The sequence below is a fragment of the Elephantulus edwardii genome, unplaced genomic scaffold (genome assembly GCF_000299155.1).
Source record: "Elephantulus edwardii isolate Elephantulus edwardi_28Jun2011 unplaced genomic scaffold, EleEdw1.0 scaffold00132, whole genome shotgun sequence".
NCBI lineage: Eukaryota > Metazoa > Chordata > Mammalia > Macroscelidea > Macroscelididae > Elephantulus > Elephantulus edwardii.
The window spans coordinates 3,902,809-3,916,350 of record NW_006399882.1 but is presented as its reverse complement, the minus strand read 5'-3'; the positions used below and the strand labels follow the sequence as shown (position 1 = coordinate 3,916,350).

Below are 13,542 nucleotides of genomic sequence, written 5' to 3'. Positions count from 1 at the left end.
ATCAAGTCCAGGGGTGGGTGGGAATGAAGTCCAGGAAAAGGCTTCATAAGAACTGTGGAATTGGGGGATCCAAGATGGCAGAGACAGCGTGGTGAGCTGCGGGGGTAGCGAACCACTTAAAGCAGGGCCATTATGGCCTTCCACAGACTTCGGCTTATTGATAATTGAACACTTAAACAGTTGATGACTGGCCCTCAGTGAAGATCGAAGCTCAACAACAGGAATTCAAGGATTCCCAAGGAGAAATGACTGAGTCTTGCAGCTCCCAACCCCCCGCCTGCAGAGCCCGTGCCATGCTGAACAACTGCTGCAGCTCCATGAGACTTCCACAGCCTGAACGAATGGATTCCCTCACCCAGGATGGATGCTGGGCACCGGCCCTCCTCAAGACTGATACAGCGAAGCCACCACACTGCCGCAAGGTGGTCTTGTACTGGAGAGAATTCTTGGAGCCAGGATGGCAGCTGTGGGGGAAGCGGGCACCCTCCGGCTGCTCACACAAGAGGGGCCGCACACCCTCCAAGTGCCCGTGCGGCGGGGTGGGGAGGTGCGTCCCCAACAGCTGCCCGCGCTGGGGGGGGGGCGCACCCCGCTGGCTGCCTGCGTAGGAGGTGGGGGATGGGATACATGCCCACCATCTGCAGGTTTGGGTTTCCTTGGACAGGCCAAAGAAGACGATTACCTATTCATTGGAAAGGCCAAAAAGGACGATTACCTATGCATTGGAAAGGCCAAAGAGGACAATTACCTATGCATTGGAAAGGCCAAAGAGGACAATTACCTATGCATTGGACAGGCCAAAGAGGACGATTACCTATGCAACGGATTGCTGAAAGTCACTGTGAGTCTGATGACCTTAACAGTGGCAGCATGCACAAGAGGACGACATCCTAAATGCACCACATATTTTGTTCTGTTGAATGCTTCTGCCAAAAGATGGTTAGACCTGGGGGCAGTCTGTTCACAATTCTCAGGTTCCCTTTATCATATATAAAGGGGGAGGGCAGTGACACCTACTTCAAAATATAGTATGACCACTTATTGGTGGGGGGGGTGTAAAGGGGCAGTGCTGGAATTGGAAGCACTATCCCTGACCACAGAGTCCTCAGTCAGGTGAGGGGACCAGACTGGGGTAGGGGCAATTGGAGGGGGAGTATACCAGCCAGCTCCTGGGGGGGTGTTGCCCTGCTCGGGATGGGCTGCCCTCAGCCCCCGGCTTGGGGTGTTGCCATCGCGGCCCTCTGCCCAGGGCGGGCTGCCCTCGGCCCCCGACTCGGGGCGAGCCATTGCGGCCCTCTGCCTGGGGCGGGCTGCCCTCGGCCCCCGGCTCGGGGCGAGCCGTCGCGGCCCTCAGGATGAGCTCCTCAGTCCCCAGATTGTGCCATCTGACCTCTGGGTGGGGAAGGAGAAGAAAATTTAAAAAAAGAATGCCTAGGGTATCCAGAGAATGTTATCTAGGCCACCTTCTGCCACCCTCACCCCCAGTAAACGTGAGAGCAATACCCTCAAAGCCCTTCTATTTGTAACTCACAAGTTTGTTCTCTCTAGGTTTGCTCCCTTTCCTATAGGTAACCTTAACTCTGAGTTTTACTCTAGAATTGACCCTGAACCCAGTGCCAGTGACAAAAAGGAAATACAACTGACAGCTAAGGAAGCAAAGGAAGATGGAGCCTCTGGGTTCAACCAGCCATCCCCACTGGTCCCACCTGGGAAACCACTTTGCAGTCCAGAGGGGAGGAAATGACAGGAAAATATCTTCTAACAGAGCAAGAAGGCAAGCAGCTGTAACCCAAGACCACCAGTAAGGTGATAAAGCGTCCTCCCTTCCCCCTTTTACATCTACACCCCTCCCTATTCAGCATGAAGAAGCCAGAGAGTCGGCATCCAATTCCCAAATCAATAAGACAGTTGGTTTAATTACTATTGGAAAATGCTTGTTATTCCTCTGTAGCATCTGGTCCCCACTGGACCCTCATCATTTCCTTCACCTGCTCCCCCCACCGACCAAACTGTGCAGCTCTGCAACCGCATCCTGGCCCATCCTCACCCTTCTGCCCCCAACCCTCACCTCCTTGTACCCCCAATATGCTTTTCCCAGTAAAAAAAAAAAAAAAAGAACGGTGGAATTATGTTTGAAATGTTGTGTATGTATTCATTATTCTGGGAAGATAGTAAGGACCACTGAATTTAGATAAAATCATCGTTATGTTTTCCTTTGCATAGCTCTTTCCTTAAGTCTTGAGGAATATAGTTAGTATTTTTTATTGTTATATTTCTCTCTCTCTTGTTCTTTAGGAGTTATTTTCAATAGAAAAATTGATCAATAAAATAAATTGTTTAAGATAAATCTATAAAAATTATTTTACATACAGGATTTCATGATCTTAAAAGTAGAGGCTAAATCACTTGTAATATTTTCTAGATACTGAATTGCACATTTAACACACCTTAGGTTCCATATTAATACATTTATACTATTTTGGAGACATGACACTTTTCATGATTCATACCTTAATGATGTTGGGTTTTTATAATTTTAACTAGCATAGATAATTTTTACTTTAAAAATAAAAGTTTAAAATTAGCTCGGTAGTAGTTACATCAAAAGTATCATAATACCTTTAATTGCTTCCTCTAATTCCTTCTGGCAGATCATAAGATAAATTTCTTTGCAGAATTGTTATGCCTTAGTAAATGTCTCTGGGGTCCGTTTTTTCTAAATGAATCAAAACCCTAAAATTTACTTGTATTGAAAAGTCAGATTTTCAAAAAGGATTTTTTTTGAGGGCTATTTTTTTTAATAAGGATTTTTTTTTAAAATAGTACCATAAACTTCCAAGAAAACAAATAGGTCTGTCTGTCTTTGAGAAGGTGAAACCAAGTTTCTACTTTGATGCTAGGAATTTGAAGCTCAATCTCACATACTTTGAGCACGTAGTCAGGAGAGACTGGTCCTTGGAGAAGGACATCACGCTCAGAAGGGTGAAGGCACAGCGCAGGAGAGAAAGATCCTGGATGAGATGGATTGATACAGTGACGAGGGAGATGGAGGTTGATGTGTCAGAGTAAGTGAGACTGGCTCAGGAGAGGTCAGGGTTCAGAGCTGCTGTACATAAGTTCGCTATGGGTCACAGGTGACTTGATGTATAACAGCAACGACTGGCAAAATATTCTAAAAAATATACTTCTTATTACTTAATTTACTAGAAAGAGTTAGTACCATCATGTATCAGTTGATCAGAATCCTTACAGAAATAATTTTAAAACAGTCAGGAACAAAACCGGAAGCAACAGCAGGTACATGGGAAACACACATGTTTCAGTTTATACTTCCTCATGGTCCTCTTGGATATCCTCTGGAACTGCTTAGAGGACTGAAGAATCTCGTCCCCTAGAAACTCACAGTGCTGAAGCTCAGCGTGCCTTTGGGCCAACAGCTTCATGGATTTATCAGTCACTGTTTCTGTGAGATCATCCACCTGTGACATAGAAATGAAGCCACATGTTGAGAAGCCTTGTCAAAACCAAAGGGGGGCTTGTCTTTCCTGAGAGATGAGTTCAGGGATTGGTAAAGCTTTTGCAAATCCTGAAGTATTCTAATTCAAGTCATAGTAAACAGAGCTTGAAAGCATACATTTACCACCCAGAGGCATAGATGATCTCATTTCTCAAAAGAAGCCGATGTGCCTGCCTTCATTTTCATTGAGTTGGCTTAATATTTATTAGATAGCCAGCATCATCTAGGTGCCCTTAGCCATCCTCCAGCCTCAGAATGCCCCCCTGCTAGTGTTCTTTCCTAATGCTGATCATTAACTTCATCACCCATCATGATGTTGAGCAGGACTGTGTGTTCTGCTAAGGCTATATACCTCTAGTGCTCCTGAAACACAAAAGTAAAAGCCATTGTCCACTACCTGCATTTGAAGCTTTCCTACTGTCAAATCCGATTTTCGGAGCATGTTTTCCATGCTACGTTTCTTTTTTTTTAAAGCTGGAAAGTGTGGTCTCTTTTTAGATGAATATGGAACCTATCAGAAAAATGCAAAAAGACGTTAGATTAGGAAGAGCCTGCAGTATTCTTGTGACGATGCTTTAAAAATTCTCACCCCTGGGATGTTCTCTTATAAATGGAACATTCACCACGCGACAAATTTGGGTTGGAGACTATATTCGTTTTATTCTCCACGCCCCATGTGTCTGCTTTGTGCGCAGAGCTCTCTTTGAAGAGATCTATAGGATGCAGGGAAATGAGATTGTCTGATTCTGAGAGAATATACAGTGTCAGGAAAAAAACAGGTCATTCGTAAGGGGAAGATGAAATTGCTTCTGTAAGCTGCTGAGCACAGTGGAGTGTGGGGCTGTTGTGGACCAGTGCCCCAGAAAGCTCATTATCTAGTCGTTAATTTGGGCTCTGTTCAGCAGGTTTCCTTATTTTCATGGCAGACAAGTCTCCCAATATAAAAAGGAAGCTCTGGGCTCTTTCCACCCCATACCTGATACTTCTCCCACAGCCCCTGCCTTGCTGGTTACAAGTACCTATACTGATAGTGTTGCCATTGGAAATCATTCATAGTTCATAGCCATTGGACAACACACCTATTTTACTCTCATTCGGTTCACTTTTCCTTCCTCTTGTGCTTAATACAAGAGGAAGGAAAAGTGAACCCAGTGAGCAAGAGAGCTATTGGGAGAGCGATACAAAGGAGGATGTGGCATCATCTCTGGGTCTTACCTTTCCCCTAAAGAAGCAGTTTATGAAGTACCACCCCTCAGCCCTGCCAGCTTGTCCTGCCTCAAGTCACCTGTTCCCTAATCCATTTGAAACACAATCCCTCTTCTTTTCCCTCAGAAACTGGTACTCATTTCTGCTAAGTGTTAGTGTTCCTACTAACCACATCTGGTGACTATACATTTCTCTGTGTGTTTGTCAAATTAACTATTCTAAAGTTAAATGCCCAGAAGGGTCAGGTCAGGCAGGACCACCAAAAACCCTGTGAGGGCAGGAGAAGACAGGCCTGCTTACAGGGAGGAAGCCTGTACCTAGTCCCTGTTACTGTTACAGGGAGACGTGGATAGATGTCTTTGAGTTGTGGTGCTAGAGAACAATCTTGAACATACCATGGACTGCCAAGAAAACAAATCAGTGTGTCTTGGAAAGGGTGAAACCAAATCTCTCCTTGGAGGCTAGGATTTTGAAGCTCCTCCTTAACTTACTCTGGGCGCATGGCCAGGAGAGACCGGTCCTTGGAGAAGGACATCATGCATGGAAGAGTGGATGGATGATGCAGAAGAGGAAGAGCCTGGATGAGATAGATTGACACAGTAATGGGCGATGGGGGGGGGGGGGTTGTGTGTCAGAATTAGTGAGTCTGGTTCAGGACAGAGAAGGGTTTAGAGATGCTGTACATAGGATCTCTATGCATCACAGGTGACTCAATGGCACATAATTACGTACTATGACAGGTTTGGAAGCAGGAGTGGCATCCATTTCCTAAACAAAATGCCTCTGGAATCTATGAACTTTGATAAATGTCGGTAGTTGTAGAGAGGCTTCAGGCCTTTTGTTCATAGGGTTGCTATGAGCCGTGCTCGGCTTGAAGGCAATCAACAACAACAACTTTCCAAAATAAAGAGGGTAATCCAGAGTTTTATTTGAAATGTCCTCATTTTTAAATGTGGGTAACTAAAATATCTATTAATTTTTTATTATTATTTGAGTGAAAGGTAACAGAGAAGATTGGTTTTTCATTCAACCATTCACACACATTTTGTTTTATGGTGTCGATTATAATATTCACATTGTTACCACGTCTTCCTAAGTCCTCCCTGTGAAGCTCATTTCCCTCAGTCCTTCTGGCCTCCTTCCTGACTTCTGAACTTGATCTTTAGGCAAACTGTCAAGATCAGCTGTCCTGTTGATCATCTATGGCTGCTTGTTCTAATGAGCGAGTACCTTATCAGCCAGTCACTCATTGCCATGGAGACGGAACTGACTCATAGCTGATCCTCCAGAGAGTTTTTCAGAGGCTATAAATTGCCTGAGAGGAGATGATCCACAGAGCTACTGGAATTCAGACTGCCAGAGGGAGCACCACTTTGTGGTTAACAATGCAATGCTCTACCCATTAGGCCACCCAAGCTCCCGTTTCATCTGATGTCGTTAGGTGCTGTCAAGTCAAGTTCAACTCCTAGCGACCCTATGAACAACAGATCTGGACTCTGTCCTACTTTGTGCCATCCTCACAGTCTCTGGCATAATCCAGCCCACTGCTACAGTGACTGGGTCAAGCCACTTGAAGGTCTTCCTTTTCTTGATTCCTTTTCTTCACCTTTCAACCATTATTTCCTTCTCCAAGGAAGAACCTATCCTAGCAACATGCTCTCAGTATGTGCTTTGCCTCCAAGGAGCACTCTGGCTGCACCTTCTCCAAGACATATCATATCTGTTCTTTGGGCAGTCCATAGGATATTCAGCATTCTTCTCCAACGTCACAGTTCAAAAGCATCAATTCTTCTTCCATCCTTCTTTACTGTCTGGCTCTCAGATGCATAGCAAGTGACTGAAAAGATCATGGTTTGAATTCAGGCGCACCTTAGTCCTCAGACTGACATCATTGCTCCTCAGTAATTTGGAGTGGTCTCTGACTGCAGACTTTCCAAGTGCAATGCATCTCTTGATCTCCTGATTGTGGTACTAAGTGTATTGATAGGCCCGTGCATTTGAATGGAAAGAGAACCACAAGCTTGAGTATAGTTCTAGGCTTGAAGAGTGATTAAAGGTCATGATCTCGGGGGTCCCACCAGTGGCCATAGGCCTGGTCATTTTTATGATTCTTTAGTTTTGTTCCATGTTTTTCTCCTTTTCTGCTCAGAACCTTCTACTCTGATCCATTTTAAAATAAAATGGTTTTCTTTGGTTTTAAGATGTGGACATTGTGGTTCAAATGGTTGATTATCCTTTTAGAATAATTGTAGAAATTGTGTGATAATTCAATTATGTTTTTTAGACTATTCAGAGCCCTTTGCTTAATAAGCCTTCTATGGACTAGAATCAGCCAACTGGCAACCTTTGCTCTTTTGATGAGCAGAAATTCCTAATCTAGCCAGATTTCTGTATCTGTGCCTTGATGTTGTTGCTTTTTTGCAGCCTTAAGTTTTTTTCTGTCCTGAACTTATGAAGATATTCTTAATGTACTCCTCAAAAAATTTTAATATTTTACCTTTCCCATTTAGTTTTGTAATCCAATCAATTAATTTTTATGTATTGTATGAGATAAAGATCAAATAGGGTTTACAAACACACACACACCCCGATGCCCACTTATCTTGGCACCATTTATTCAAACAATTATTTTTAACCCACTGATCGACAATTCGAGATTTATCTTTCCTACACCAATTGACTGCTAGGAGAACAAACAAGTCCATCCTAGAGGTGGTGAAGCCAGGCTGCTCCTTGGAGGCAAGGATTCTGAAGCTTTGTCTGACGTACTTTGGACATACTGTAAGGCAGGAACCGTCTTTGGAGAGGGACATCATGCTTGGGAGGGTGGAGGAAGACCCTCGATGAGATGGATTGATTACGTCACTGTGGTAATGGGGGGAGTAAGTGTATCAGAGACAGTAAGATTGGCACAGGATAGAGCAGGGTTTAGGGCTATTGAACATAGTGTCACTATGAGTCACAGGTGTCTCGATGGCATATAAAAACACCACCACCATCAAGTGACACATTTCAACAAACAGATATTGCCCTGTATGTGCTCACCAGGTTGTGCCAAGAAAACTGGAAGATGACTACTTGGTCAACTGACTGGAAGAGATCCATTTTTATTCCCATTCCAAAAGAAGGTGAACCTGACAGAGTGTGGAAATTATAGAACAATATCATATGCAAGCAAAATACTACTGAAGATTATTTTTTAAAATGACTGGAATAGTACATCAACAGAGAACTACCAGAGATACAGGCTGGATTTAGAAGAGGCTGTGGCACTAGAGACATTATCACCAGTGACATTATCACCAATGTCAGATGGACTTTGGCCAAAAGGAAAGTGTACCAGAGGAATGTCCATCTGTGTTTTATTGACTATACAACATGTGTGGATCACAACAAATTGTGGCTAAAGTTGAGAAGAATGGGAATCCCAGAACACCGGATTGTGCCCATGTGAAAACTACACTCGGACTGGGAAGCAGTCTTCAGAATAGCCAGGAAACACCACGTGGTTCAAAATTGGGAAAGGAATGCGTCAGGGATGCATCATGTCTCCATACCTTTTTGATATTTATGTGGAACAGACCATTCAGGATGCTAGGCTTTATGAGGAGGAATGTGACATCAGCATTGGAGGAAGATTCATCAGCAACCTGAAAATGCATATGACAAAACCTTGCTTACCCAAACTGAGGAGGACATTAAGTACTTGCTGCAGAAAGTCAACGACAGTAGTCTTCAGTTTGGATTGAAGCGCAACATCAAGAAAACAAAGATTCTTGTCATTGAGCTGCACCATAATAGATGGAGAAGAGATTGAGGTTGTTAACAATTTCAGCTTGCTCTGATCCACAATCAACACTCTTGGCACCAGCAGTCAGGAAATCAAAAGACAAATTGCATTGGGTAAGTCTGCTGTGAGGGACTGCTCAAAATCCTAAAGAGTAATGATGTCAGTCTAGAGACTAAGGTGCACCAGATGTAGGCCATGGTCTTTGCAATTACTTGCTGTGCATCAGAGAGCTGGACAATGACCAAGGATGGCAGAAGAAGAATTGATGTCTTTGAGTTGTAATGCTGGAGAAGAGTATTAACCATATCATGACAAACGAGAACAAATAGGTCTGGCTTGGAGAGCGTGAGACCAAGTTTCCCATTGGAGGCTAGGATTTTGAAGTTCTATCACGCATACTTTTGAACACATAGCCAGGATGGATTAGTCCTTGGAGAAGGACATCATATTTGCAGGGGTGGAGGGATAGGATAGCGCAGGGGAGGAACACCAGATGAGCTGGATTGACACAGTAATTGGGGTAATAAGGGTAGATGTGTAAGTCAGTGAAGCTGGCTCAGAATAGGGGAAAATTTAAAGCTAATATAAATAGGGTCTCTATGAGTCATAGGTGACCTTATGACACATAACAACAATAACAAAGTTATTATAACGTTAGTTCCACAGAAGTTTTATCATGTCCATTGTATTTCTCTTAGCTCCTAACCCTAAAACTTTCCTGGAGACACAAAATAGGGAGCCACAATAAAATCTTGCATAAAGGAGGGAGCTCTGGTGGCCTAGTGGTATAAAGCTGTGCTGCAATCCCCAAGGCACGAGGTTCCAATCCATCCAGCTTCTCCATGGGAGGATGGACAATCTCCTCCCATTTCATTAACTTCCTCTGAAAACCCACCTCAGGGTCAACTATGGATCAGTTCTGACTCGACAGCACATAACAACAACATATAAAGAAAAAAATTGAAAATGAATATTGGTACACTCTAAAAGTGATGCTCTAAACAGTCCTTTTCAATACAACAGCTGTGAGGGTGGGGCTATCTTAGATCTATGCTGTCCAATATCATAGACATGAGGTGACACGTAGGAAACTCTGGTGGTGTAATTCATAGAGTTATGCTGCTGACCGAGAGGCTATGCTTCTCTGCTGGTTAGAAACCACCAGCCACTCCACAAGAGAAATATGGAAAACCTACCCTTGTTCAATTTACATGCTGAGAAACACACGGAGGTTTTGTGGAGAAACACAAAACAACATTATGAGTCAGGACCAACTCGACAGTCTGTCCAATGTAATTAGTGAACACTTGGGATGTAGCTAATTTTCCTGGGGAATATGTTTTTTAGTTGGTGAGTATCAGTTATCATTGAGTTGGAATCAATCCCTTGCAGACCCTCCAGTGGGTTTTCAGAGGCAGTTAATCTCATAGGAGGAGAATGCCCATTTCTCTCCCATAAAACAGCTTGTGGATCTAAAGCGTGTACTTTTGTGCTGGCACTAAGGCACTAGAGCTCCGTCCTGAGGAATTAACTTTTTTAAAGTACAGTTTTAATTAATAGTCACTCATGACTTTTGGCTACCACAGAGCACAGTCCAGTATTTAGCACAACTGGACACCTAGAATTGTAGGGTTAAGTGTTCCTAGGGTGGAAGCCAAAGCCTACCATTCATTTGGGGAAAATCACTTCATTTACCAGTGGCACTCTAAAATAAGGATATCAGGGGAGCTCTGGCAGCCTTGTGGCAAGAAGCTGTGCTAAAATCCCTAAGGCATGTGGTTTGAATCCGGGGCAATATCCTCTTGTGCTAGTTGGATCTGACCTGATGACACACAATGGGTGTGTGTGTGTGGGGGGGGGGGAAATAAAAGAAAAGAAATGAATTTTAAGAAATGGATAGTGTTGCTACCTATCAAGGCTATTCATCAGGATTACCAAGGCTATTAATAAGGATTATCTGAGTTGCTATTTTTAAAACATTTAGGTTAGGACCAGGAATATATAAACTTAGAGTAAATGTTATATTTACAGAATGATAATAAAGTAGTTCAAGATTTCAGGATTTTATTTTAAAATGGAATCTGGGTAGTTGCCTCCACAGAATTTGTGACAGGTAAAGTCAAGACTGACCAGCATCTAGAGGCAATGAAGGGCTTCGGGTTGCTGGGAAAGTGGAGTGAAAAGAGCCTGGTAATTTGGGAAAGCAACAAAGGAGGTGCAAGCTTTGAGAACCAGGAAAGTGAGATGGTAGAGAGTGGAGATGGCCAGGACACCAACCATATCACTGTAGGATGGAAATTCTGCTTTGTAAGGGGCAAGAACTCAAACAGACCTGGGAGAACTGGTTCTGATCCAGACACATCAGTTCAAGTTCCTGCCTTCATAGGTTTGAGAGCAGCTTTGAGGTGTTTCTGTTTGATACAGACTCAGCCTAAAGATAGTACCTGTTACTACCAAGCTTGTAATTCTCACCAAAGTGCCTGCTGGGCCCAGTCCCATTGCTCATCCCTGGGACACTCCTAGCTTTCTGTTTTCAAGTTCTTGCCGCAGGAACCTCCACGTGCCTACCTTTCCCCAGAGTATTAACACCATTGAGTGGCATTAGTGCCGTTAAACTTCAATGTGAACTTGCCTGGGTCCAGGCCCTCTCCCAGCTTCCAGAGGTTTCCAGAGACTTCCAGAGGCTTCCAGTGAGTCCTCACAATTCAGCTTTATTCATCTTTCTGGGGTCCCATCTATCCCTCAACCCTAACTATCATGGGGTGCAGGGTTTTAAGATTACAAGTGGTGCTCCAGTAGAGAGGATTCTACCTACATGGGGGGGGGAAAGCCCCACAAAACCCCAAAATGTCTGGGTAATTTAAACTCGAATTTGCACACTTACAGAGAAGCAAAACTTCGGTATGGAGAATTCTGGACTGCTCTCCATGTGGTTATTTAAATTTTTTTAAAAATGAAGACCTCATTTCCTCAGCAATGTTGCCCACATTCCACTCTCAATAGCCATACATGGCTGAATCTCTCACTGGAAAGTGTATACGTGTATCTTTGTAGAAAAATTTACAGACTGTCACTGGCCTAGTGAGTTCTTATCCATGCAACATGGATTTTGTTGTTAGATGCCATCACATAGGTTCCAATTCATGGTGACTCGATATATATACACAGGAAAAAATGCTGCCTTAGTCCTGCCCCTGCTCTATGATAACAGTTTGAGAACTAAGGTGCTCCTAATTCAGGCCATGGTCTTTTCAATAATTTGCTATACATCTGGGAGCTGGACAATGAAGAAGGATGGCAGAGGAAGAATTGATGTCTTTGAGCTGTGGTGTTGGAGAAGCACACTGACCCATGGATTGCAAAAAGACCAAACGGATATGTCTTGAAGAAGATACAGCCAGAGTGTTCGCTGGAGGCAAAGAAGACAAAGCATTGTCTCATTTATTTTGGATATGTTGCTAGGAGAGGCTGTTCCCTGGAAAGGGATACCGTGCTTGAAAAGGTGGAGGGACAGCAAAAGAGAGGAAGATTCTCTAGCTGGACTGATACAGAGACTGTAGCAATGGGCCCAAATGTGTCAGAGGTGTTGATGGCAGAGGATAGGTCGGGGTTCAGATCTGTTGTTCATAGGGCTGCTGTGAATCTTATTTGGCTTAAAGGCACCTAACGACAAGTTCTGCCTCAAGCCTACAACCACCACTGCATTTGAGCCCCCTGTGGCAGCCATTGTGCCAACCCACCCCACTCAAGGGCTTGCTCGTTGTCGCTGGCTCTCTTGTTTATCAAGAACGGTATCCTTCTCCAAGGACATAGTGTGCATGAATAGGCTACGTTGCTAATCCACTAACTTGACAGTCTAATAATTGTTCCCCAAATGTTGGAGCCAGACTAGTGCTCACTGGAGTGGAATCTGACCTGGAAAGTGTGGTTCCACACCCTCATTGCTGGAGAAGTGAACGAAGCAGCAGCTTTAAAGGATTTATTATGAGTGACTTTGCAGGTGAAAGAACTTGATTTCCATGAAATCTCTAAGGATTCTGGAGCTCCAATAGTACAAAGACTAAGCATTTGCTTGCTAACTGAAAGGTCAGTAGTTCAGTCCCTCCCAGTGGCTAGACTGGAGAAGGAGCAGACAATCAATCTTGCATTTGAAAAAAAAATGAAACCTAGGAAATCCAGTGGGGTAGTCCCACTTTGTCACAAGGGGTCATCATGACTCAAAATCATTATGAGTCACAATGACTCCAAGTCACGTAGTTCAAAGCTACTATCTGCTCTGTGGGAGAAAGATGGGCAATCTCCTCCTGTACAATTTACTGACTCAAAAACATGCTAGGGAATCAGCTATGAGTCGCTTCCGACTTGGTGGTTCATACACAACAAAGTTAACTCTTTAGAGACAGGCTTACTAGAAGGGTTTTACCTTTTGCAGCCCTGAAGGAAGGGAGGTTACAGATAACCTTCTGGTGGTTCTCCTGGCCCGGAGCACTGTATTACCATGGCTTATCTCTTCTGTTTCTGCTTCCACCACGTCAACTTGGATAGTTGCTTAGAGAAAGAGGAGAGAAAATGAAAAAACCTGTTAAAGATCACAGTTCTTCATATTAGAAAACACTCTGGGGGAGCTCTGGTGGCCTAGTAGTAAGGAGCTGCAACTACAATCCCAGAGGCGCACGGTTCAAATCCACCAGATGCTCTGCTCGGAAAGGAAGGACAATCTCCTCCTATACCAGTAAGATCAGATTTGATGGTACACTCACGTAAAAAAAAAAAAAAAAAAAAAGAAAACACTCTGAATAAACAGTTACCACATACCACTTCAATCACTGTTTTCTTTGGGGTCAAATATAATTAATATATTTGTTTTTCATAATGTTAGACTTTTGCCTGCAAACATTTCCCCCATTTTAAAAATTATTATTATTACCTACAACCAGGAGAAGATAACGTAGATGAATGGGATCTTCTAAGACTCAAATCCCTATGCACATCCAAAAACTTCTCCAACAGGGTAAAAAGGGAGGCCACT

The 13,542-nt window shown here is 43.6% G+C and overlaps 1 protein-coding gene across 1 annotated transcript in view; it reads left to right on the top strand.

Moving 5' to 3' along the window:
- The first annotated feature begins 457 nt into the window (after positions 1 to 457).
- LOC102865561 (cadherin-related family member 3-like) overlaps positions 458 to 13,542 on the top strand; it is a 147,932-nt gene continuing 134,847 nt past the window's right edge. Inside the window, exon 1 of the mRNA XM_006893867.1 lies at positions 458 to 604. Within this exon, the coding sequence (XP_006893929.1) occupies positions 458 to 604 (147 nt within the window). The remainder of the gene's footprint in view (positions 605 to 13,542) is intronic.